The sequence below is a fragment of the Hypanus sabinus genome, chromosome 13, assembly GCF_030144855.1.
Source record: "Hypanus sabinus isolate sHypSab1 chromosome 13, sHypSab1.hap1, whole genome shotgun sequence".
In the NCBI taxonomy this organism is placed as follows: Eukaryota; Metazoa; Chordata; class Chondrichthyes; order Myliobatiformes; family Dasyatidae; genus Hypanus; species Hypanus sabinus.
Window position 1 is genome coordinate 94,112,854 of NC_082718.1, and position 24,293 is coordinate 94,137,146.

A 24,293-nucleotide genomic window follows, 5' to 3' on the forward strand; every position below is an offset into this window, starting at 1 on the left:
CAGAGAAAGCGACGCAACAGACTTTTAACGTTGTAAATCAGTGAGTTGCTTGTTATGTCTCCCCTCTCGCTGTGACACGGGGCACCTCTTTTTCCCTTATTAGGGAGAGAGCGAGCCAGTGGAATGTCAAATACCGGGTGAACGAGTAGTCTTTGGGGTTCTGCAAGTCTGTGTCTTTACTGATGCTTGCTGCACCCTTGAGTCCCGGTAGAGGGCGCCGTTGCTTTTTTGCTGGTGGGGGGGGGGGGGGTAATTGCTTTGCTGCTGTTTGTGCCTGGGAGGGGGGGAGCGGGGGGGGCTTTGGGGTTCTAATGTTTAACTGTCACTCATTCTTTGGGGCACTCCTCTGTTTTCGTGGATGTTTGAGAAGAAAAAGAATTTCTGGATGTACATTGTATACACTTCTCTGATATTACATGTACCTATTGAAACCTATTGGTTGTGTATAGTGACATATATTTACTTTGAACTTTATTGACTGTGTTTTTGTTTGTGTGGGAAATGACCAGGAAGGAAAGTGAGCATTCTGTCTGACTGTGAGTGGCAGGTCTCTTCCGATTTACGTTGATCAAAACAACTTTAACCAAGCACCCTTCTGGACAGCTTTCTCCTTTCTCACATTTGTACGTGTCCCCTCAGTCTGAAGTTACTGCTTGCTGCTCCTCGTTTCTCTCTGTCTTGAAACATAAACTACAGACTCTCAACAGGTCTGTAAGAGTGTTATCATCTTACACTTAATTTTCTGTCCCACTGTGTGGTAATGGCTAATTAACAACTCATTCACACTGGGAGCATAAAGGATTGCAAGAGTTAATAAATGTTTAGTCTCTTTTGTAATCATCAATTAAGGGTATTATCTAAAAATAATTGCTATTCTCTGTAAAGATTCAGACATAACTGTACACTGTCTAACTTAACAGAGCATTAAATAATATGATGATTAAATTAACTGCAAATTGCAATCTTTCCCCAATACATAACAGATTCAGAGGCAAATTAATTATATCACACCTGGAAGTTCTAGTTGCAAGAACATACCCCAAAGAAATGCAAAGGTATTTGTCTTCAGACCTGTTATAAACTCAACTTTCTTACTTCTGTGGTCACAACATTTAACTCTTGCAATCCTTTATGCTCCTGGTGTGAATGAGTTGTAATTAGCCATTACCACACGGTGGAACTGCTATAGCTAAATGTTCAGCCTGAACTAACCTTGAAAGATCTTCACATTTTGCTTGTTTCAGGGTTTCATCTAAAATCCTTTGTCTTGGTTAAGAAAGTGTGCTTACTTCCAGGTTCATATGAACTAGTGTTCAATGCATGAGAGGGACTCCGAGATTTCAGAGGTGAGAATCTGGAGTAACAAGCAACTTGGTCTCAGGCAGGGCTTTGATCCGGAACATGTTCAGTGTATCTCTGGGTTGACTTGCTTCAAGCTCTTTTCTGCATGTGTGGCCAATGAAGGGTGTAGGTTAATCAGAGCGAGGTAGATTATCACAAGACATGTCAGTCTTACGTATGCTTAAGAGAAACTAGCTTACTTGGTTGGTTCCCATAGAGTCTGATGGCTAATTGTTTCTGCTTACAATCCCCCTTAACCCTCACACCTACCATCTCGCCCCATGCCCCTTTCACCATCTGCTCTCACCATCTCTTGCAACTAAATATAATTATATCCTCCAACTACACGGCCATACACTACTGTCTCCTTCCAGTCTCTCAACCCTAGATCCCAATCTCCACTTTTCCAACATCTGAACCTCCTCCTCCCCTACAAGCCACTTCTGAACATGAGCACCTTCCAAAGCTCAAAGTATTACTATCAGGCCTTCAGCAACCACTCCGTGCAGGATTATTTGTGAATGAGAGTCCTATGTGCACACGAGGCAGGCTCTGTTTCCATGGGAAAATGAAGAAAAATGAAAGATGTCGAGGTCAGTTCTATAAGAACTCATCTATGAGTAAAGAGTACGCAAGACAGTCACTTGTAAATTCATTCCGAGGTCAGTGAGAAACCGCTTTTTAATGGCTAGAATGTAGATCTTTCATTTGGGGCCGATTGACAAAAATGCAATGTTAAGTATGTCAGGAAAAGTGCTGATGGGTGAGTTGAAAGTGGCTGGTGTAAAGCAGGAATACCAGTGTAGATCTACTGGGCAACCCCACCTGCGCCAATGGTGTACAGTCAATATATGTAACGTCATGTAGTGATCACAGGACAAGACACTACAGTGGAGCTGTTTATAGGCGCCTACCTTTTACTCGAGACGATGGGAACCCGCCAGCCTTTGATCTGACTGAGCTCCGTGTCGGACACTTCAATCTGAAGGGGAAGCCGAGGCACCCACACAGTGATTTCCAGCGGCGCGCTCAGGTGCTCGTAAGTGAAGTTGACGATGGCATTCACTTTGCCTCGCATCTCTTTCCCATTCACCAGGATGTAGTCACATCTGTCAGAAACCTGTGACAAAAGAAAGAAACCTAATCACTGGGGCACTGGAAGTGATCACCTTGCACAAAACAAGAGCTGAGAGATTTTACGCCCCAAGTCGACAACAATAGTAATACTTCTTAGTATGCTAATTTCATACCCAGGGAACTGTGAAACTGCCGTATCAATCTCATTAAGCAGAACAAAACTGATTTTCAGAATGGCATAGTTATAGAACAATAGAGCACAGATGCAGGTTCTTCAGTCCGATCATTTCATGCTGATCATTTGTCCCATATCTCTCTAAACCCCATCTCTCCATCGATTTATCCAAGTGTTTCCTAAATGAGCCTATTGTACCTGCCTCAACCACTTCCTCGTTACATATACTCACCACTCCCTGTGTGAAAAAAAATTGGCCCTCATTTGGTCTCATTTAAATCTTCCCCCTCTCACCCTAAACCTACGCCCCATAGTTTTGGACCTAGGGGAAAAGACTGTTACCATCCGCTTTGTCTGTGCCCCTCATAATTGTAAGCATTTCCATAAGGTTGCCCCCTCGTTCTCCTGCGTTCCAAGGAATAAAGTCCCGACCTGACCACCCTCTCTCTGTAACTCAGGCCCTCTCATCCTGGCAACATTCCCCTCAACATTCTCTGCACGCTTTCCAGATTAACCACTTCGTTCCTATCTTCCAAACCTGTACACAGTACCTCAAGTGTGGTTTTGTCTCTCTGTTCCATTATACCAGCTAGAGCCCTACCATATACAGTACAAGTCCCACATTGGCTTGAGCTTCCACACGACATAGGAGCAGAATTAGGCCATTCAGTCCATCAAGTCTGCTCCACCATTCCTTCATGGCTGAACTATTTTCCCTTTCAATACCATTCCTCCACCTTCACCCTATAACCTTTGGTGCACTTACTAATCGAAGATACCACCCACTGACTTGGCCTCCATAGCACTCCATTTCCACTGATTCACCAGCTTCTAGCTAAAGAAATTCCCAAACACAAGGAATTCTGCAGATGCTGGAAATCCAAAGCAACACACTCAAAATGCTGGAGGAACTCAGCAGGTCAGGCAGCATCTGTGGAAATGAATAGACAGTCGACGTTTTGCGCCAAGGCACTTCTTCAGGACTGGAAAGGATTGGGGGAGATGCCAGAATAAAAAGGTGGGGGAAGGATAGCTAGAATATGATTGGGGAAGCTATGTGGGTAGGAAAGATAAAGGGCTGGAGAAGCATGAATCTGTTCAAAGGGAAGAGTGGACCATAGGAGAAAGGGAAAAAGGAGGGGCAGCAGGGGATGGTGATTGACAGAAGAAGTAAACAGTCAGAGTGGGGAATAGAGGAAGAGGGGAGGGGAGGGAAAAGTTTTTATGTCAAAAAGAGAAATTGATCTCTTTTCTAAAGGGATTTCCTTGTATTCTGAGTCTATGCCCTCTGGTCCTAGTGCTTCCCCACTTTGAGAAACAGCCTCTCCATGTTCACTCTCTCTAGCCACACCCCCCCCCCCCACAGCAGAACAGTCCTGATGAAGGGTCTCAGGCCAAAACAGTGACTATGCAGCCCCCTCGATAGAAGCTGCCTGACACACTGAGCTTCTCCAGCACCCCGTGAATGTTACTCTGTACTGAAATTCATTTGGTGCTCCTTGGCCCACTTCCCTAGCTAATCAGGATCAACCCTGTGATCCAACAAGGATCTCTGTGTCACATCACAGTCTGTAGTATTGTTGTGAATCCACAGTTCAAATTTCAAAGTTCAAAGTAAATTTATTATCAAAGCATTAGAATCAATGAAAAATTGCACACAAACAGCCAGTGTGCAAAAGAAGACAAACAGTGCCAAAACAAATCATAATAATGAAAAAGTAGTAAGTAATAAATGTGTTGGCACATGGCCAAGCGGTTAAGGTGTTCATCTAGTTATCTGAAGGTCGCTAGTTCGAGCCTTGGCTGAGGCTGCGTGTGTGTCCTTGAGCAAGGCACTTAACCACACATTGCTCTGCGACGACACTGGTGCCAAGCTGTATGGGTCCTAATGCCCTTCCCTTCGACAACATTGCTGGCATGGAGAGCGGAGACTTGCAGCTTGGGCAACTGCCGGTCTTCCATACAAAAAACCTTGCCCAGGCTTGCACCCTGGAAACTTTCCAAGGTACAAATGGTCTATCGAGACTGACGGAGGCCTACATTTACAATAAATAATATGGTGAACATGAGTTGCAGAGTCCATAGACTCTTGTGTCTCTGTGAATCTGTACCTACCAGACCGGAACACCCAGAAACCATGTTCTACTTTTCATGTTCTACTCCAGCCCTTTCTGTTGTTGAAGGAGCTAAGCTCCAATTACGTACATTAGTGAAAGAGTTCTTTATAAACAAAAATAAACTAAAGATATTTCAAGGTTGTTGTTGAGTGAGGCTACCTTCATCAATGAAAGTTAATTTCTACAGATGTACTGTAGATTCTAACTCATTTCATTACTGTCTGGTATGGGGGGGGGGGGGATTGAATAATGCTGCAGAGGTTTGCAAATTTAGCCAACTCCATCATGGGTACTAGCCTCTGGAGTATCCAGGACATCTGCAAAAGGCAATGCCTCAAAAAGGAGGTATAGGTCATTACGTACCTCCCGTCACCCAGGACATTACCATTAGGGAAGAGGTGCAAGAGCCTGAAGACACACACTCAATGTTTAGGAACAGCTTCTTCCACTCCATCATCAGATTTCTGAATGATCAATGAAGCAATTCATGAGCACTTCCTCAGAATTTCTTTTGTCGTGTTGTTGCAACAATTATTTATTTAATGATATGCTTAATTGGGACAGAAGACTGTTGCTGAACAGCTTCTAAGCAGGATCGGTCGTGCAACGTGTTGCCTTTAGGCGGTCCTCGTGCTTAGAGCGAATAGCATCAGCTGTGTGTGATTGTCGTTAAAAAGCAATGATAGCCAAGATTCCCTGTGCTTATTTGCGACACTCTGCTGCTTAATTGTAACAGGAGACTGTTGCCAGTGTCAGTAAGTCACGTGCACTTGTGTAGCCATTAGACACTATACCATGCTGAGAGCTAACCAGTTTTAAAATGCATCCGTTGCACGTGTTTCTGTTCAAAAAGTAGTGATTGTTGACACGGACTGTTGGTGAGAAGTAAGTAGTAAGACAAATCAGAACTATTTTGCTCACGGTGGTTTCAAGCATAGAGACTTGAAGATGCCAGAGCCGGCCAGAAGTGAAAACAAAACGATTTCACTACTTCAACAAGTTGGGAACTGCAGAGAATTTGAAGATATCGGCAATCATCTTGAATGTTAGAATGAAAATGAAGATTTAGAGGATGTAATCTTCAAAGGCTTTCTATGAAGCAGTCCATTATCTGCATTGTGTCTGCACTGATTGTGTTCATTTATAGTCAATCAAGAACCCGGCAGCGTACACTAGAATGAATTCCCTCCGTTGACTATTAGGAACCAATACACAGTTACAAAAGTGTAGTAGCACTTGTAGTGTTCTAATTTGTTCTGTATTTTATTTAAATACATACTTTGTTACTCAGTTAAATGGAAATTTGTCTTTTTTATACCTTTTTCATTATTTTCATGAAATCTTGGCTAACTAGTGAAGCCACGTAACTGGGCCAAAGCATACTCATCTCAATGTGTCCCAGTTAACCGGAATCCACTGTATTACAGTGTATATATAAAATACATGCAGTAATTTATGTATTTCAGTACTGTTGCCGCAAAACAACAAGTCTCATGACATTTCCCAGTGATATTAAATCTAATTCTGTTTCTGCTTCTGAAAATACAGAAGGAACATCAAGCAGAGCACTGGAATCCTTGGGTATCTTTGACAAAAGCAAATTAGGCAGGAGGACCCACCTGCCTACACTACTGGCACCACATGACTGAGCTGAGGGAAAGCCCGTGACTCTCATATTGGCCTCATCAACCAGCTCAGAATTTGCAGAACTGGGGCGTAAACAAATCAGCCTCACCCTCAACAGACTGCCTGAGCAGGAAGATGAGTTTGTCTGTACCCAACACCTATCTGCACATTACAATTATTTAAATATTCAGATAAATACAGAAACAAAATAGCAATAATATCTTAACGCCTAATAACCATGTGTTAAGGTTGCTGGATGGGAAGATGACAAATGCTTCCTGAATTGGAAATTAGAATCATAGTCTTCTTTGAAAGACATTAACAGGAATGACAGTTGGATTAATTACAGTCCAGTTAATTACAGTCCAGTTCCACTTCCAATCACATAAACCTGCTTTGTTTTCTTAATCGGTTTATAGTAAACCTGCCCATCTTAGCTGATACTACTATAGCAAATGAAAAGTCAAAACACATATACAGTGTGATTCAAAATAAACCTTGACAGTACTGTGCAAAAATTACTCCAATGACATACAGTATGGTGCAGAAGTTTTAGGCACATCTACGTAGCTAGTGTGAGAGGGATTAAGGCTTATAAGAGACCTAAGGGGCAACTTCTTCATGTAGAGGGTGATGATTTTATGGAATGAGCTGCCATGGGAAATGGTTGAGGGAGGTACAAAAGTATAATTTTAAGAAGTACTTGGATATGGACATTGATGGGCAGGGCTTAAAGTAATATGGACCAAATGCAAGGAATTGGGACAAGCTTTCTGGGCACTATGGAAGGCATGGACTTGGGTCATTGTGCTTGTATCATGCTGCATTGCCTTATGACTGTCTATCCTAGTTTGCTATGGAGGTTGAATTACTGAATATATTCAAGGCCCAACTAGATAGATTTTTAACCAATCGAAGAGCCAAGGGTTTTGAAAAATAAGCAGGAATCCGAAGCTGAAACCAAGGTCACATCCGCCATGATCATATTGAGCAGCAGAGAAGGGTTGAGGGACCACATGCTCTACTCTTCATCCTCTTTCTTATCTTGTCATGCTTAAGGTAAGCAAGGAGTCAATCACCGAATGATTCCAAAGTAGACTGGCAACGTGGCCTTTCACAGTCACAACACAAGTCCAGTGATACCCGACAGCTAATCCAGTTTGTTCTGTCCTGACTATTGTAGTGCATCTTTGGGCAAAGCTCATCTCCTCAGTGTGTTTTAATACTGAAGAAGGTCAGATGTGTATGAACTTTGAATGTTACCTGCTTCACAGTTGAATGTAGAGTGAGTCAATTTCCAGGCAATACCATCAAATCATTTTACAATTTTTCCATAAGTAATCAAGGCCTGTTCCAACTTCTATCATTGTTTTCTAAAATACTGATTTATGATTTGAGGGCATTTTTCAACATTGAGGATTTTATTTCAGATGGAGTGTCTTGATCTTAATCATTAACTAACCATTCTCATTGCAGATGCTGCCTGACCTGCTGAATTCCTGTAGCGTCTTATTTATTCATTGTTCCATATACAAGAACCTTCAGTCTCTTGCACCTCCAAAGTATCCAACTCGGCATTTTGTTTTGAGATTCAGTGAGTGAGTTAGGAAGAATAAACCCAGTGTATTAGAACTGAGGGCTGCCAATGACGCACTGAGATTCAGCTTCAGACCCTAATAAGCATTGAGTAAGAAGGCCACTTAAACATTCGAACTGATATATGATTTTATAAAGATTTAGATCCAATAAATGTCAGTCAGCAGTACATGTATTGGAATGTATGTTCTTTCAATTTCACTGGAAGCATGTAGTCTTCTTACGGGAGCAGTTGACAGATTGTGTAACGTCTGAAGTAAAAGAAGGATGCACTGGAAGAAAGATCACATTTGTAACCAGGTGACTGTTGAATATTTTTTTTATTGTTATAGTGAACTTAGGCATTCACCCTGGTAATGCCATAATAGCTGCCTGTGCCTTTAAGGGAAAATGGTTAAGTCATTATGCACGTGCGGAGTAGAAAAAAAGTTGCAATGTTCTAGAACAAACATCGGGTACTGGACATATGGTGAGGAAAGGTGAATAATATTTGATAATATCCATGTAATTTCATTTATACTTGTTTGTAAATCTAGAATATCGGGAATTTGACATGTTTTGCACGTGGATACTTTAGATTTTCGCGAGTAAGGTATCAGCGCTGGATAGCGTGGTTGTGCAAAGTTCCTTATCGGTCGAGTCTTTCTAGTAATTTAGCTACAAAGCAATATATTGTAAAAGATGTTTAAAAGTTTACTTTTGTGTTACTTCATTGTTTCATTACCAAATGTGGATGTCACAGAGTAATGTGAATGTGTTAATCTTTGTTCATGTAACGTGAGTGAGGAGAAACCATTTCAGAGTCGAGCGTATATGTGTTTGGAAGTTAAGCATGCATGTGCCTAAGTGAGTATACAACTTAATGAAGATGAGATATATTTATTTATATTTTTGATGTTGTGTATAAGGTACATGACTGGTGGCATTCTAGAATTGCCACTCTATTGGTTTTGTATATTTTGTTTAATTTATTTTTACACTGCACAAGTAACTACTTGATACACAAGTGTTTTGACTGAAATTATGAGGAGATTGTAACAGGAACTGTGTTTTTTTAAATTCATTTTGTTGACATTATTTTGATACCCTCTTTTTGTACTAAAACATCTAAAGTAGATAAGGGAAATAAAGATCTATAAAAGTATTTGTTGTCCTGCGTGTGTATTTTTCCCAGGCTACAAAACATTGACAAAGAAGAATCGAGAAATATTTTTGTCTTGGAAAAAGTGCAGCTGGAAGTGAGTGCAGGGATAAGGACAGTGACAGATATTGGGAAGTGGTAGAATCCTCAAATTAGAACTCACAGTCCTAAAATTAGAGCTGTAGCGATCCTGCATTGGACTTAATGAATTAATGAACCATTACTTTGCTGAACTCTCCCCATATATCTAGGTGACAAACCGAGACCTTAGCAAATGGTGAAAATGAACCACGATTATTGTCTGCCGTCTGCTACGACCAATGCCATTTTTTTGTCTCAGAATGCAGCTCTTGCATTAATTGAGATGACAGATGTCCATAAGCCCGTCAATGTCTGTTTTCAGGTGTTTGTATTTTCTGCATGAAGGAAAGGGGGAGAGGACAGAATTACTGGAGTGCAAAGCATTTCTGATTACATTGCCTACTCTCCTGAGACAGCAGGAAGTAGAGACTGAGTCCATTAAACTGTGCCCACAAGTTTGCGATTTCTTGTGGCCTTGAGCTGAACAGTTGCCACACCAAGCTGTGATGCATTGGAATGGATACGTTCTATGGCGCACCTATAAAAAATCAATGAAGATGTGCCAAATTTCCTTACCCTTCTCAGGAAACAAGAGTATAACAACAGGATTTAATTACCATTTCTTTATTTGGGTTTCATGGCGGTAGTCAAAGAAAGGAAGAACTTTTCCTGTTGTGGGAGTGTTCCTGTTGTTCTCACGTTTTGCTAAAAGAGGTGGAAACTGTTTGAGATCTGGAGCTAAATAACTTCAGGGAGTCAAACATGCAACTCTGGACTCAGGAAAGATCAGGGAAGCCAGAGTGTGGGGAGACTGAAGGGGGTTGGGTCTAGAGGCAGTCAGACTAGCAAGGTTGTAAGGATGCAATAATCGGCAGAGAAATGGGAACTCAGACATCAGGGGCAAGGTGAGAACCTGGAGGCGGGAGCAAGGGTCAGGAATAGGAGGAAATGTAATGGTTGCATCGTCTGAGGGATTGAGAGATCAGAGGTGCCAAGGACAAGACTGGAAAGGTCCCAGGGAGATTCTGCCTGTGAAGCAAGAGTATGGATTCAGCAAGAAAAACATAAAATGTTGGAAACACTCAGCTGGTCAAGCAGGATCTGTAGAAAGTGAAGCAACTGCAACATTTAAAAAAACATTTGGACAGGTACATGGTCAGAAAAGTCTTTGAGCAATATAGGCCACATACAGGTAAACGGGACTGTTTTAGACAGGCACCTTGATCATCTTCCAGCTACACTGGACCCTTTACAGTTTGCCTACTGCTCAATCCGATCCTTTGATTATGTCCACACCCTTGGATCTCCACTCCATCCTGTCCCATCTAGAAAATGATGCCTGCATGCCAGGCTGTTGTTCACTGACTTCAGCTCAGCACTTAACATGATGATGCCTCAGAGGATGGTCGGTAAACTGTCCTCAATGGGACTCAAAACCCCTCACTGTAACTGGATCCTGGACTTCTTGATGGAAAGACACCAGTCAGCATAAGTTGGTGGAAAACTGCCTCAGGAGATAAAATAGATGGCTTTTGACCGCTAGATGTTCCAGGTTGGCTGAGCAGGGCTGTGACAGAACCACAATGTCTGTGCACCATGTTAAGTTAACTACAGAGCATACTCTACTTCCTCTGCCTTTTAAAAGACTGAGCTGTCCTAACTTTGCGGAGAATGGTCGCCCCATCAGGCTGCAGTACTGTATCCAGAAATTGACAGTGTGAGCCATGTTTCCATAAAGCAGAGTACACAGCAGTCTCCGATGTCTCTCTAGCACAGCAATCTTGCTTTGAGGTCTTCAATTATATTTTCTAGAGATTGTTTTGAAACAGTGGAAGACACTCAGAGCTCTCTTAACCATAACACTGATCAAGATAAAATGGATAGAAGTGATAAAGCCTTATCTTGACATCATTGAAATCATTACAGTGTTGATAGGAATTGCTACATATCTTCCACAGATATCCATGATGGAAAATTAGCAGAAATCCTTCCAAGCCTAATGTATATACCATTAAACACATGGCACAAGTAGCAGCAGGCAATCATTTAAGATATATAGAGGGGTTAATGGTAATAAATAGCAATTGAATTAAACCTGTCTCTCCCTTAGCATTGCATAAACAAAGGAGCTGGTTGTGGACTACAGGAGGAATGGAGACCGGCTAACCCCTATAGACATCAATGGATCTGGGGTTGAGAGGATGAACAGCTTGAAGTTCCTTGACATAAACACCGAGGATCTCATGTGGTCCGTACATTCTGACTGTGTAGTGAAAAGGGCACAACAGTGCCTCTTTCATTTCAGACAGTTGAGAAGTTTGGTATGACCCCCCAAATTCTAAAAAGTCCCTACAGGGGCACGTTTGAGAGCATCCTGACTGGCTAGATCACTGCCTGGTATGGGAACTGTACCTCCCTTAATCGCAGGACTCTGCAGAGAGTGGTGCGGACAGCCCAGCACATCTGTAGATGTGAACTTCCCACTATTCAGGACATTTGCAAAGGCAGGTGTGTAAAAAGGGCCTGAAGGATCATTGGAGACCCAAGTCACCCCAACAACAAACTGTTCCATCTGCTACCATCCAGGAAGCGGTACCACAGCCAGGGCCAACAGGCTCCGGGACAGCTTCTTATGCCAGGACATCAGACTGATGAACTCATGCTGATACAATTGTATTTTTGTGTTATATTCACTATCCTGTTGCACATATGATTTATTATAAATTGCAATAATTGCACATTGCATATTTGAACGGAGATGTAACTTAAAGATTTTTGCGCCTCTTGTATGTGAAGTATGTAAGTAATAAAGTTAATCCAAAATATTTCATTCTTTTTTTAAGTCTTCTCCCTCTAAAATACAGTTAATTCACATGAAGATTAAGGCAAACTACAGCATGACAGTATGGCAATGGGGAAAGGTCAGCTCTCACTAAATATGTATATAGAGTCTGAAAATTCATTCACTTGACTAAAGTGCAGTTGCCCAGGAGAACATGATTTAATGTGGTGCCTAACTTCCCACATTTATTATTAAGACAAGTAATATTGTGCACACAGTAGTGCTTTGTTGAGAATGATTTTTTAGAACATAGAAATTTTTAGAAACCAGCAAAGAACGATTTATAAGAGTGAAGAATATAAAATATTACCGTAAACTAACAAAATATATAAAAAGACAGATATTAGGAGTTCCTAGAGGTATATAAAAACAGATTTGCTTAAATAAATACCAGGTTCTTAGAGGATAAGACTGCAGAATGAATAAATGGAAATGGTCAAATTACTTCAGATTGGTTTTCATGGTAGAAAATCAGAGGATCATCAGGGAGTGGGGGTCAGAACTTTAAGTTCCTTCGTGTTATTATTTCAGAGGAGTGTCTAGGGCCCGGTAGGTGCAATTACAAAGAAAATACAACAACACACCTCTACTTCCTTAGAAGTTCGTGTAGATTTGGCATGACATCTAAAACTTTGACAAACTTCTATAGATGTGTAATGGGAATTATATTGACTGGCTGCATCACAGCCTGGCATGGAAGCGCCAATGCTCTTGAATGGAAAATCCTACAAAATCTAGTGGATATGGCCCTGTCCATCATAGGTAAAGTCCTCCCCATCACTGATCACATCTACACGAAGCTTTGTTGCAGGAAAGCAGCATCCATCATCAGGAACCTTCACCACCCAGATCATTTTCTCTTATCACTGACCTCATCAGAAAGAAGTTACAGGAGTCTCAGGACTAACACCACCAGTTTCAGGAATGGTTATTACCTCTCAACCATCAGGCTCTTGAACTAAAAGGGGTAACTTCACTCAACTTCACTTGCTTCATCATTGAAATGTTCCCTCAACAATGGACTCACTTTCACGGATTCTTTATCTCATGTTCTTGATATTTCTTGATAATTACTTTTTAATTATTATTTCTTTTTTGTATTTGCAAAGCTTATTGTCTCTTGCACCCTGGTTGAACACCCAAGTTGGTGTGGTCCTTCATTGATTCTGTTATGATTATTACTCTATTGTGGATTTATCGAGTATGCTCGCAAGAAAATGAATCTCAGGGTTATACATGGTGACATATCTGTACTTTGAACTTTTTAATCACAGATTAAATAAAGGAAGTGAGGAATTTTTAAAAAATCTGTGCCTCAGGAGAAGAAGTGTTGGGAGTTATGCTATTGTTCAAGAAAGCAGGGAAACATTAAAAAGTAAACATTACATTAGTTAGCCCAACATCTGACACTGGGAAAATGTAATCCATTGCTAAGGATGAAACAGCAAGGCATTAGTAAAACCAAAAGAATCAAGCAGAGTTGATGCAGTCTCAAAGAAGGTAAAACATGTTTGACAACTTTGTTAGAGTTCTTTGTGAATATAATGGATAAAAGTGGATAGTGGATAAAAGGAAAATAGTAGATGCAGTAGACATAAGGATATCACATAAAAGATTAAGGCACAAAAGAACAAAGAGAAATATCCACAAACAGAAGGTAGAGAGTCAGAATATACAGGTTGCCTTTGGATTAGCAGTCAGCGGCCATTGGGATTTGCGCTGGGACTCCAACTGTCTATAATCCACGTTAATGAAGAGGCCAAACACTGACTCCGATGGCCATTGATTCATATCTGGTTAAACATCACACACAAAATGCTGGTGGAACACAGCAGGCCAGGCAGCATCTATAAGGAGAAGCACTGTCGACGTTTCGGGCTGTGATCCTTCGTCAGGACTAACTGAAGGGAAAGATACTAAGAGATTTGAAAGTAGTGGGGGGGAGGGGGAAATGCGAAATGATAGGAGAAGACAGAAGGGGGTGGGATGAAGCTAAGAGCTGGAAAGGTGTTTGGCAAAAGGAATACAGAGCTGGAGAAGGGAAAGGATCATGGGACGGGAGGCCTCGGGAGAAAGAAAGGGGGAGGGAGGGAGATGAAGAACAGGCAGAGTGATGGGCAGAGAGAGAGAGAGAAAAAAACAAACAACTAAATATGTCAGGGATGGGATAAGAAGGGGAGTAGAGACATTAATGGAAGTTAGAGAAGTCAATGTTCATGCTATCAGGTTGGAGGCTACCCAGTCGGTATATAAGGTGTTGTTCCTCCAACCTGAGTATGGCTTCATCTTGATAGTAGAGGAGGCCAAACATCTTTTAAACATCTGGTTAAACATCTTTCTTTTGTATCATCAGCCAATTTAGCAAACTTACTGTAGTTAAATTTGTTGATGATACAAAAGACAGATGTTTTAACAAGCTATGAAGTGTGTAAGTGGGTGGGCAAGAAGTTGCCAGATGGAATACAATCCAGGTATCTGTGAGGTTAATCACTTTGGGAAGAAAATGAAAAAGCAAGTTATATTTACTTCAATAGAGTTAAACTTCAAAATGTTGTAGTACAAAGGAATCCAGGGGTCCTGGTACATGGGACACAAATGTTTGCATATGGGTACAGCTTCTCACACAGACATAGTAGGGCAGATGGAATATTGACTTGCAGTTTTAGTTATGGAGATTAAAGGGAAATGCAGGCACAGGCGAGACTGCACCTGCAGCACTGTGTGCAGGCTGGTCTCCATATTTCAGGGAGGATCTTCTGACACTGGTGTGTTGGAGAGTAGGCTCACTGGGATGATTCTTGGGAAGAAGAAACGGGCAAACGTGAAAAAGTTCGAGCAAGTTCAGCTTATCCTCATTGAAGCTGAGAAGAATGAGAGGTGGTCTTCTTGAAACATATATAATTGTGAGGGGGTTTAGCAGAGTGGATACGAAGAGGAATTTAGTAGAAGCAGGAGCACAGTGCCAGGAGGTCACTTGTTTGAGGACTTTATTATCTCAGGGGGATGTGAGTCTTTGGAGAAAAACCATTGAGCATATTCAAGGCAGAAATAGAGAGGCATTTAAAGTACAATGGAGGTGAGAGTTTCAGGGAAAAGCAGGAAATGTGGTATTTGATTGGCTGTGATCTCACTGAATGGCAACACAGGCTTGAGGGGCCAACTGACTTCCTCCTGTCTCTTTTCCACGTGTTTTTATCAAATCCTTTGCCACAAGCTCATTGCCAGACTTCCCACGATATCTGTGGATTGATGAGTAGCACTTCTGAGCTTTTACAGCAGTGATGTATTTTTTTTCCTGGATAGGATCAGACTGACAACCTGAAGCACTTCTCAAAGCCTTTCACATAAATATTGAAGTGGCAAGCACTCCTGAATAGTCATCACCGCTGTCATCTTGACTGCTCTCTGCAAATGAACTTCCCAAGGAGAGTGCAAACCTTCTGCAGCTTCCCAACTGATACACTGAGAAATCTCTCTACTGACCTTGAGCCGGGTTAGACTCCATCCACGCGCAGTCATTTCAGTGGAAAGAATCCAAGTGAGGTGGATAACAAAGTTCAAAGTAAATTTAATAATCAAAGTACGTACAATATATGTCACCACATACCAACCTGAGATTCATTTTCTTGCAGGCATTCACAGTAGATACAAAGAAACGCAATAAAATCAACGAAGAAAACTACAAACAAATGAAATGAGAGAAACAATCAATGTACAAAAGATGACAGACTGCAAATACAAAAAGGAAAGCAAATAAGAAAAATAATAGAGAACGTGAGTTGTAGAGTTCTTGAAAGTGAGTCCATAAATTGTGGAATCAGTTCAGCACCGAGGTGAGTGAAGTTATTCATGCCGGTTCAGGTGCTTGAGCATTCAGTTAATTTATATTTTTGTAATTAATTGAGCTTTCTAACATGTATATATTTATACGTACAGTACTGTTGGAAAGTCCTAGGCATACATATGTAGAGCTAGGGTTCAGTGATAATTATGTCTTTCCAGTTACCAAATGACACTTAATATTACTGAGCTAATACAAAGTTAGGCACTCTTACTTCTGTTTCTCTACCACCTTCCTATAGTACTTTGCAAAAGTCTTGGTCACCCTAGATATACATATATGTACATGTAAGCCTGACTTCTGCATGGTACTGTACAAGTGTGTTTCAGCTACTTTTAATCGCTTATGTTTCAATTTTTAACACTTAATAACTTCTTAAATGTTGCAACAGCACAATTATTTTTATTAATCCTTTTACATGGTTTTGCTTTTGAATGCTTGTCAGTGACACACTTAGGCCTTGAAAGTTATTCGATGAACTTGCCGATCAGTAAGCCTGGTGACGTGACTTAACTCGTTGTGAATCTTGCTCTTTTTGACAGGAACCAGCCCTGGGGCCAGCTTTTTGCTTCCAGTCAGAACCAGTATTGCAGTAGCAATCCTGACATTCCTGGAGAGAAATGCTTCATAAGGCACTGAAAGTTATTATAGTGAAAGACAAACTTGCTTATTTAGAGAGACACCACAGAAACTTTTTCTTTATCCACTCACCCTTCGTTCACTATAACATAGGGATCTTTTCTGTATGCAGTTGGTTGTATTAATACAGGCACAGCTACATTGGATAACATCTGAGATTAGGAAGAGATATTTTCTTCCACCTTTCAGAGGAGACAGATGAAGAATAGAAGATGAACCGCCTAGACTTGCTTGTTTACATGTATTAAATTCAGTTCATCTTGACAAACAGTATTCATTCTTATTTTATTTCAAAATGATTAACAGGAACTCACATTTATGGTTTGCAGGTGAAGACATCATCGACAATAAAGGAAAACCTTGGCATAAAAATAACCAAATGAGTGATTTTTCGTCAATAAACCATTAGTTTCATGGCCCTGTTATATGCCTTTGTCACATCTACTCTGAACCATATATTCTTGTGTCCACTAAATCATTCTGAGTGCTTTCAGATCAGTGCACAGATCTCTCCAGAATATGTACGAGATTCTATATATCAAACAGTATTTATTCTAGAGACTGTTAATGTATAAAAATATCATGGTATTGGATTTGGTATCAGAACGAACCTTTTCACTCCTGTAATGATGATGCACCATCAATAACTCACACTGAGACGTAGGCGAGATATCGGCTTTTATTGACTGGAAGAAGGAACCAGGAGTGAGTGTCTATCATACAAGGTCCTGGAGACTGAGGCCGATCTTCAGGCCGCAGGTCTCCTTTATACAGGGGCCTGTGGGAGGAGCCACAGGAGCAGTCAGCAGGGGCGTGTCCCGACAGGCACATAGTTCACCACAAATGAATACTCGTAAACAATTTGATCATGGAGTATTTCATTTTGAAATCTGATGGTGCATTCAGCCATTTTAATGTTGTTTGCAGCTATTGGCATAGAGTAGAATTAGTAGCAAAATATATGCCCTACATCGGTTTTAGAATGAAGCCCTATTTAGTGTTCTACCCCAGTACTTCTACGTCCATAGCTGGCGGAGCTAACATGAATCATAGGTCAGCTCAATGTCAATTCTATGACCAGCCAGTGTTGGTTTACTTCTGTATAGGAAGCTGCTTCTCTTGCTCAATGCTGCCAGAGTCCTGGGACTTGGGTGAGGTTCAGTCAGGATTGGACTCTGTACTTCACATTATGGCTTCTGGTCACTCCAATTTTGGGTGTTATCTTGTGCAATTTTGATCGGGGCAGATTGGCTCTGAGGCCTAAAGTTAACGAATGACACAGAGCTAGATTGAAGTGAATATGTCGGGACTGGTTCAATGATTTGTGATTTGGTGTTTTATATTCTGTTTTTTTTTTCCTAATTTTTTTGCCGTTTGCACAATTTGACCTCTTTTTTTGGTGCATTGGGGGTTTGATGCTTTTCTTTGAACATGTTCTAGGGTTTTCTTTCTTTTTCTCATGGTTGTCTGAGAGAAGACAGCACACAGGGTTGTAAGATGGAGAATTTTGTGCCAAAACCTCTCCAACTCCCTTATTCTATGATACAGATTCCCACCACTAAGATGTGGAGTTATAGAGACATACAGCATGGAAACAGGCCATTTGGCCCACCATTTCTTAATTGTCCAGTGGTCACCCATTGGTATTAATACTGTCTTCCAGGACTTGACTCACAGCATTCAAAGCCTGACCAATTCAAGAGCTCCTCTAAACACCTCTTAAATGCTGTCAGCAATCCTGCTTCTAACATTCACTCGCACAATACATTTCAGGTATTTACCATTCTCTGGATATAAAAGGTCTCCTTTAAATCTCTTCAAACGCTTAACCATTACTGTAAATCTACGTCCACCAGTTTTATTCACCATTGATAAGGGGAAAAGATTCTTGCAGTTGATCCTTCTTAATAACATATATCGCAATCATGTCCCTTCTTAACATCCTCCATTCCAGGGAAGGATCCTAGCCTCTCCAGTCTCCCATCATAATCAAAACATCCCATCCAAGGCAATATCCTGATGAATCTCCTTCACATCTTTTGTTTTGTGTGATAACCAGAACTGATTGCCATATTCCAGTTGAGCTTGGACCAACGTCTGATAAAGTTAGAGACATCCTCATTCCTGTCCCAACTAATGAAGGCCAGCATCTCGCATGGCTTTTTTCCTTACCGCAGTATGTATCTGTGCTGAATACCTTCAAAGATCTCAGGTCGTGCCTACCGAGATTCCTCCTGTTCCTCAACAGTCCTTCAGAACCTACTTTTCATGGTATATTTCATTAGTATTCTCAAAATGCATCACCTCACACTTACCCAGATTGAACTGCACCTGCCATTCCTAAGCCCATTTCACCAGCTCATCACTATCACCCTATAGTCTAACACTACCCTGCATGCTGCCTACAGCTACACTAATCTCTCGACCTGCTGACCATGCCACAGATATGTTAGCAACATCAAGGGTCCCAGCACAGATCCCTGTAGAGTACCACTAAATGCAGACTAATTTCAATCATAAAACATCCCTCTACCATCACCCTCTCTCTCCTATTACCAAGCCAGTTTTAGATCCAATTTGCTAACTTGCTCTGGATCCCATGGGCCTGAACAGTTCGGACCAATCTCCAGTTTCTGGACCTTGTTGAGCCTCACAGTACATCTACAGAACTGCCTTCGTCAATACACTTTGCAACTTCTTTAGAAAAATCGGTCAAGCTGCTTGAACAAGACCTGTCCCCTGACAAAGCCAAGCTAATCAGTTAATCAGCCCTATGTTATCACTAATCACCCCTGCCTTTCCAACTAACCATTAATCCATAAATATTTATGAGTTGAATCACACAGAAAAAGCAGCCCTATATAGATAACACATGTAGGATATAGTTTTGAAATGGAATATTACATGGCCAGCAGTTGGACTTAAGACCATAAAACAGAATTAGGTCTTTCAATCTATCGAAACCGATCTGCAACCTGATCACGGCTGACTTATTAATCTCCTCAAACCCATTTCCTAGCTTCTCCCCATAACACTTGGCATTATTACTAATCAGAAATCTATTCATCTCTATTTCAAATAGAGACAATGACTAGTCTCCACAACCATCTGTGGCAATGAATTCCACAGATTCACCATCCTCTGGCTAAAGAAATTCCTCCTCATCTCTGTTCTAAAGGGATGTACTTGAATTCTGAGGCTGTGCCCTCTTGTCCTAGACACACCCACTATTGAAAATGTCATCTCCACGTCCATCTATCTGGGCATTTTAATATTCAATAGGTTTCAATGTTATTCACCTCATGCTTTTAAATTCCAGTGAGGACAAGTTTAGAGTCATCAAATGCTCTTCATATCTTAACCCCTTCATTCCTGGGATGATTCCATTAACTTCCTCTGGACTGTCTTTAATGCCAGTACATCTTTTATTTGCATAAGGGCCCAAGACTGCTCACAATACTCCAAATGTGACTCGGCAATGCACCCAATGTCATACCTGCCAATTTCCAACTGCTCTACAAGATCATTCTCCTTATTCCCTATACTGCATGCATACAAACATATCACTTTCAGTTTTGTATTTGCTCCCCTTTTCGATTTTGTCCCTCTGTCACACTGCAACTCATCCCACTGACTACAATTTTGCCCCATCACCTGCCCACTCTTCCTGACAATATCACTATATACTGCCATTGCTCGTATAGCACTGCCCCATCATCAGCCTTATCAACCGGTTCCCATCCCGCTGCTCAATTAGTTTAAACTCACTGCAACAGCTCTAGCAAGCCTGCCCACAAGGATATTGCTCCCCCGCAGGTTCAGGTGTAACACGTCCCTTATGTACAGGTCATATCTTCCCGAGAACAAAGCTCAGTGATCCAGAAATCTGAAGCCCTGCCCCCTGCACCATTTTCTCAGCTCATCTGCCAAATTAACCTATTCCTACCTGGAGTAAGCAGAAGACCTCCACATACAGAGACAAATGCAATTGCTATCAGTCAGTTAGTATACTGTAAATACTTTGTTAAACCTGGCCCATAAGGTGAGCCGTAGCAGACCTGACTAATATTTCCGTCACATTAATCAGCCACAGTTACTAGTCCACACAAGATAGCGTTCTATTACTACATCAAGGATGTTGATGGGTCTTTAGAACAGCCCTTGAAATTAAATTTCAAAGTACAATTATGTCACCATATACAACACCGAGATTCATTTTCTTGCAGGCATCCATAGTAGAATAAAGAAATAGAGCAGAATCAATGAAAAACCACACAAGGCAAAGACTGACAACCAATCGGTGCCGAAGGAGCAAACCTATGCAAATACAATGAATAGATAGAGTGACAGAGAGATAAATAAATAAATACGTACTTATATACATACATACTACTGAGAACATCAGTTGTAGAGTCCTCGAAAGTGAGCCCATAGGTTGTGGAATCATTTCAGTGTTGAGGCGAGTGAAGTATTAGACCATAAGGCCTTAAGACATAGGAGCAGAACTAGGCCATCTGGCCCCTCGATTCTGCTCCACCATTCAGTCCACCATTTTTTCTCTTCCTCAGCCCCAGTTCCTGGCCTTCTCACCGTAGCCTTTGATGCCATATCCAATCAAGAACCTATCAATCTTTGCCTTAAATACATGCAATGACTTGGCCTCCACAGCTGCCTGTGGTAACAAATTCACCACCCTTTGGCTAAAGGAATTTCTCCGCACCCCTGTTTTGAAAGGGTGCCCCTCTATCCTGAGGCTGTGCCCTCTTGTCCTAGACTCTCCCACCATGGGAAAAATCCTTTCCACATCTACTCTGTCTAGGCCTTACAATATTCGAAAGGTTTCAATGAGATCCCCCCAAATCCTTCTGAATTTCAGTGAGTACAGACCCAGAGCCATCAAACGTTCCTGGCAGGTTCAGGAGCCTGACAGTTGAGAGGTAATAACTATTACTGAACCCAGTGGTGTGGCACCTACGGCTCCTATACCTCCTTCCTGATGGCTGCAGCACGTCCTGGATAACAGGTGCTCCAAACGAGCATTGATAATAAGCATGAGCAGTGAGAAAGAAATGAAGCAGCATTATGACATACACAATTAAGTATTAGATACTTTTCCAGAATGTCCCTCACTTGAAGCCTGGAAAGATTTTTAGAACAACTGTTCATCTCAGCAACTTGTTCATTTCAAATCAATCTAGAGTTTATTTCACAGGACAAACTCTCATTCATAACAGCTTAAATTTCATACTTCCATTCTTAATTTTAAAGTCTTAATGCTCTGTGAAGAGTAAGCCCTCATGAATACATTGATCCTCTGGGACATGTCTATTCCAAGTCTCTTCCTGCCCATTTCTAAAGAAAGCCAGTTTCATACTGCTTTACTGAAGGTCAATGCTATTGCTTTAAAATGATAGAAAATCAAGGAGCAAAGCCCAGTAAAAGCATTTTTGATTTTTTTTGTTTCCACTCTGGAATCTTGATCAGATATTTTACATCACTGAAATGAGCACATCAAATTACAACAGTCCCCTTGTATTGATTTTTTTTGTAAGGTTGCAGGTCAAGCTGTCATTGGAGTGGCCTTATCTGAGTTTGACCAGAACAATCTTGCTCCAGTATCAAAGATTAGCTTTATTTGTCACAGGTACATCAAAACATAGAGTGAAATGCATTGTTTGCATCAAATCGAAACAGCTGGGTTTGTCCGGGAGGATGGGGGGGGGGGCAGCCGCAAGTGTCGCTCTGCTTCCAACGGCAACGTAGCATGCCCACAGTTTAACAACCCTAAGCGTACCTGTTTGGAAAGGAGGACAAAACCGGAGAACCTGAAGGAAACCCACTTGACCATGGAGAGAACGCGAGAGTGTACAAAGTCCCAATAGAAAGCGCCAGGAATCAATCCCGATTGGTGATTGTTGTAAAGTGATTGCACTAACCACTATGCGAGCATGCTGCAATTCTATAGGGCCCTGGTGAGACTGCATTTGGAATACAGGTCTAGTCTCTGAGTTAAAGAAGGATACGCGGAGTGGGAATGCAGCGAAGATTCACCAGATTGATACCTAAGATCAAACACGAGGAAATCTGCAGATGCTGGAAATTCAAACAACGACACACACAAAATGCTGGTGGAACACAGCAGGCCAGGCAGCATCTGTAGGGAGAAGCACTGTCGACGTTTTGGGCCGAGACCCCTTGTCAGGACCTGAAACTCCGACAGCGCTTCTCCCTATAGATGCTGCCTGGCCTGCTGTGTTCTACCAGCATTTTGTGTGTGTTGCTGGTTGATACCTAAGATGGTTAGTTTGTTGTTTGAAGATAAGTTTAGGCTTTAGATAATTTTAAGCAGATAGGCTTATACCTTTCTAAGTTTCAATAGGTACATTTAATGTTAGAGAATTGTATACAATATACATCCTGAAATTCTTTTTCTTTGCAGGCATCCACAAAACAGAGGAATGCACCAAAAAATGAATGACAGTTAAATGTTAGAACCCCAAAGCATCCCCAGGCACAAGCAGCATCAAGATAATGGCACCCCCACCCCCACCCCCCCCCCACCATCTTCACCAGCATAAAAGCATCAGCGCCCTCTACTGGGCAATCAAGCATGCAGCAAAGCATTAATAAAAACACAGAACTGCAGCACCCCAAATACTACCCGTTCACCTGCTAATTCAAAATACCACAGGCTCTCTCTCTCCCTAATAAGGGGAAAGAGATGTCTCTGTTTCTCAGCGAGAGGGGAGACATAACCAACAACTCACTGATTCACACAATGTTAAAGGTCTGTCATGTCGCTTTTTCCGAGTTTAGAAGAAAAAGAGGTGACACTTTTGAAACAATTGAAAAGCTGATGGGGGTTGAATAGGCAGATAGGGAATGATGTTTCCCTCACTGCGTTGTCTAAGACCAAGGGTCAAACTCTCAAAATAAAGCTTTTGCCGCATGTGGCAGAGATGAGAAGATTTTTTAATGTCCAAAGGCCACCAAATCTTTGGAATTCTCTAGCCAATAAGCTCATGGGCTGTCATTTGTTGATTGTATTCAAAATAGATACTTTAAACATCTTTGTCCTCAATCAGCGGAGGCTGTGCCGGTGCAGCGAAGGCTTTGTTGCATTTAATCATCGATGTCTGAAATATGGGAAGTGGTTCATACTTTCCAGTGCACAGTGATGTAGCAGCGGACCAGGGTTTAGGAGGCCCTTTGTCTTATGAATGTTGAGTGTAAAACCCATTCTCTCAAACGCTTCCAGGAAATCATTGACCATGGCTTGGTTTTGGGGTATTTGTAAATGCATGCCATGTCTTCATACTGCAGGTTGATTAATGAAGTTTGGGAGATCTGACTGTCAAAAACATTTCATTTAGTTAAAGGAAGGGCTCTGCGGAAGCCATTGTGGCATCTACAGTGCTAAGGACATACCCTTGCATGTCTTATCATGGAGGAACAGCTCAGGACACAGTATCTACCAGGGTGAAGTCCAGTATATCCTGTTCCTCAGCCCATTACCTCCCACCATCTCCATGACAGACAATGTTTGTGGAGCGTTGGATGGCTCTGGGCCTGTACTTGCTGCAGTTCAGAAGAATGAGAAGGGGTGTCAATGAAACCTATTGAACATTGAAAGACCTAAATAGAGCATATATGGCCAGAACGTTTCCTATAATGGGGAAGTGTAGCACCAGAAGGCATGGCCTCAGAATACCAGGACATTCCTTTAGAACAGAGACTACTTCGGCCACAGGATAGTGAATCTGTGGAATTCGTTGCCACAGACTGCTGCGGAAGCCATGTCAATGGGTATATTTAAA

General features: G+C 41.6%; 1 protein-coding gene across 3 annotated transcripts in view; it reads right to left on the minus strand.

Annotated features, from left to right (window-relative positions):
- Positions 1-24,293, minus strand: part of si:dkeyp-14d3.1 (transmembrane protein 132C) — a 1,066,091-nt gene that overhangs the window by 75,368 nt on the left and 966,430 nt on the right. For all 3 annotated transcript variants that reach the window (XM_059988236.1, XM_059988235.1, XM_059988237.1), the window contains one exon: positions 2,256-2,461. In XM_059988236.1, coding sequence (XP_059844219.1) covers positions 2,256-2,461 — 206 coding nt within the window. The remainder of the gene's footprint in view (positions 1-2,255; positions 2,462-24,293) is intronic.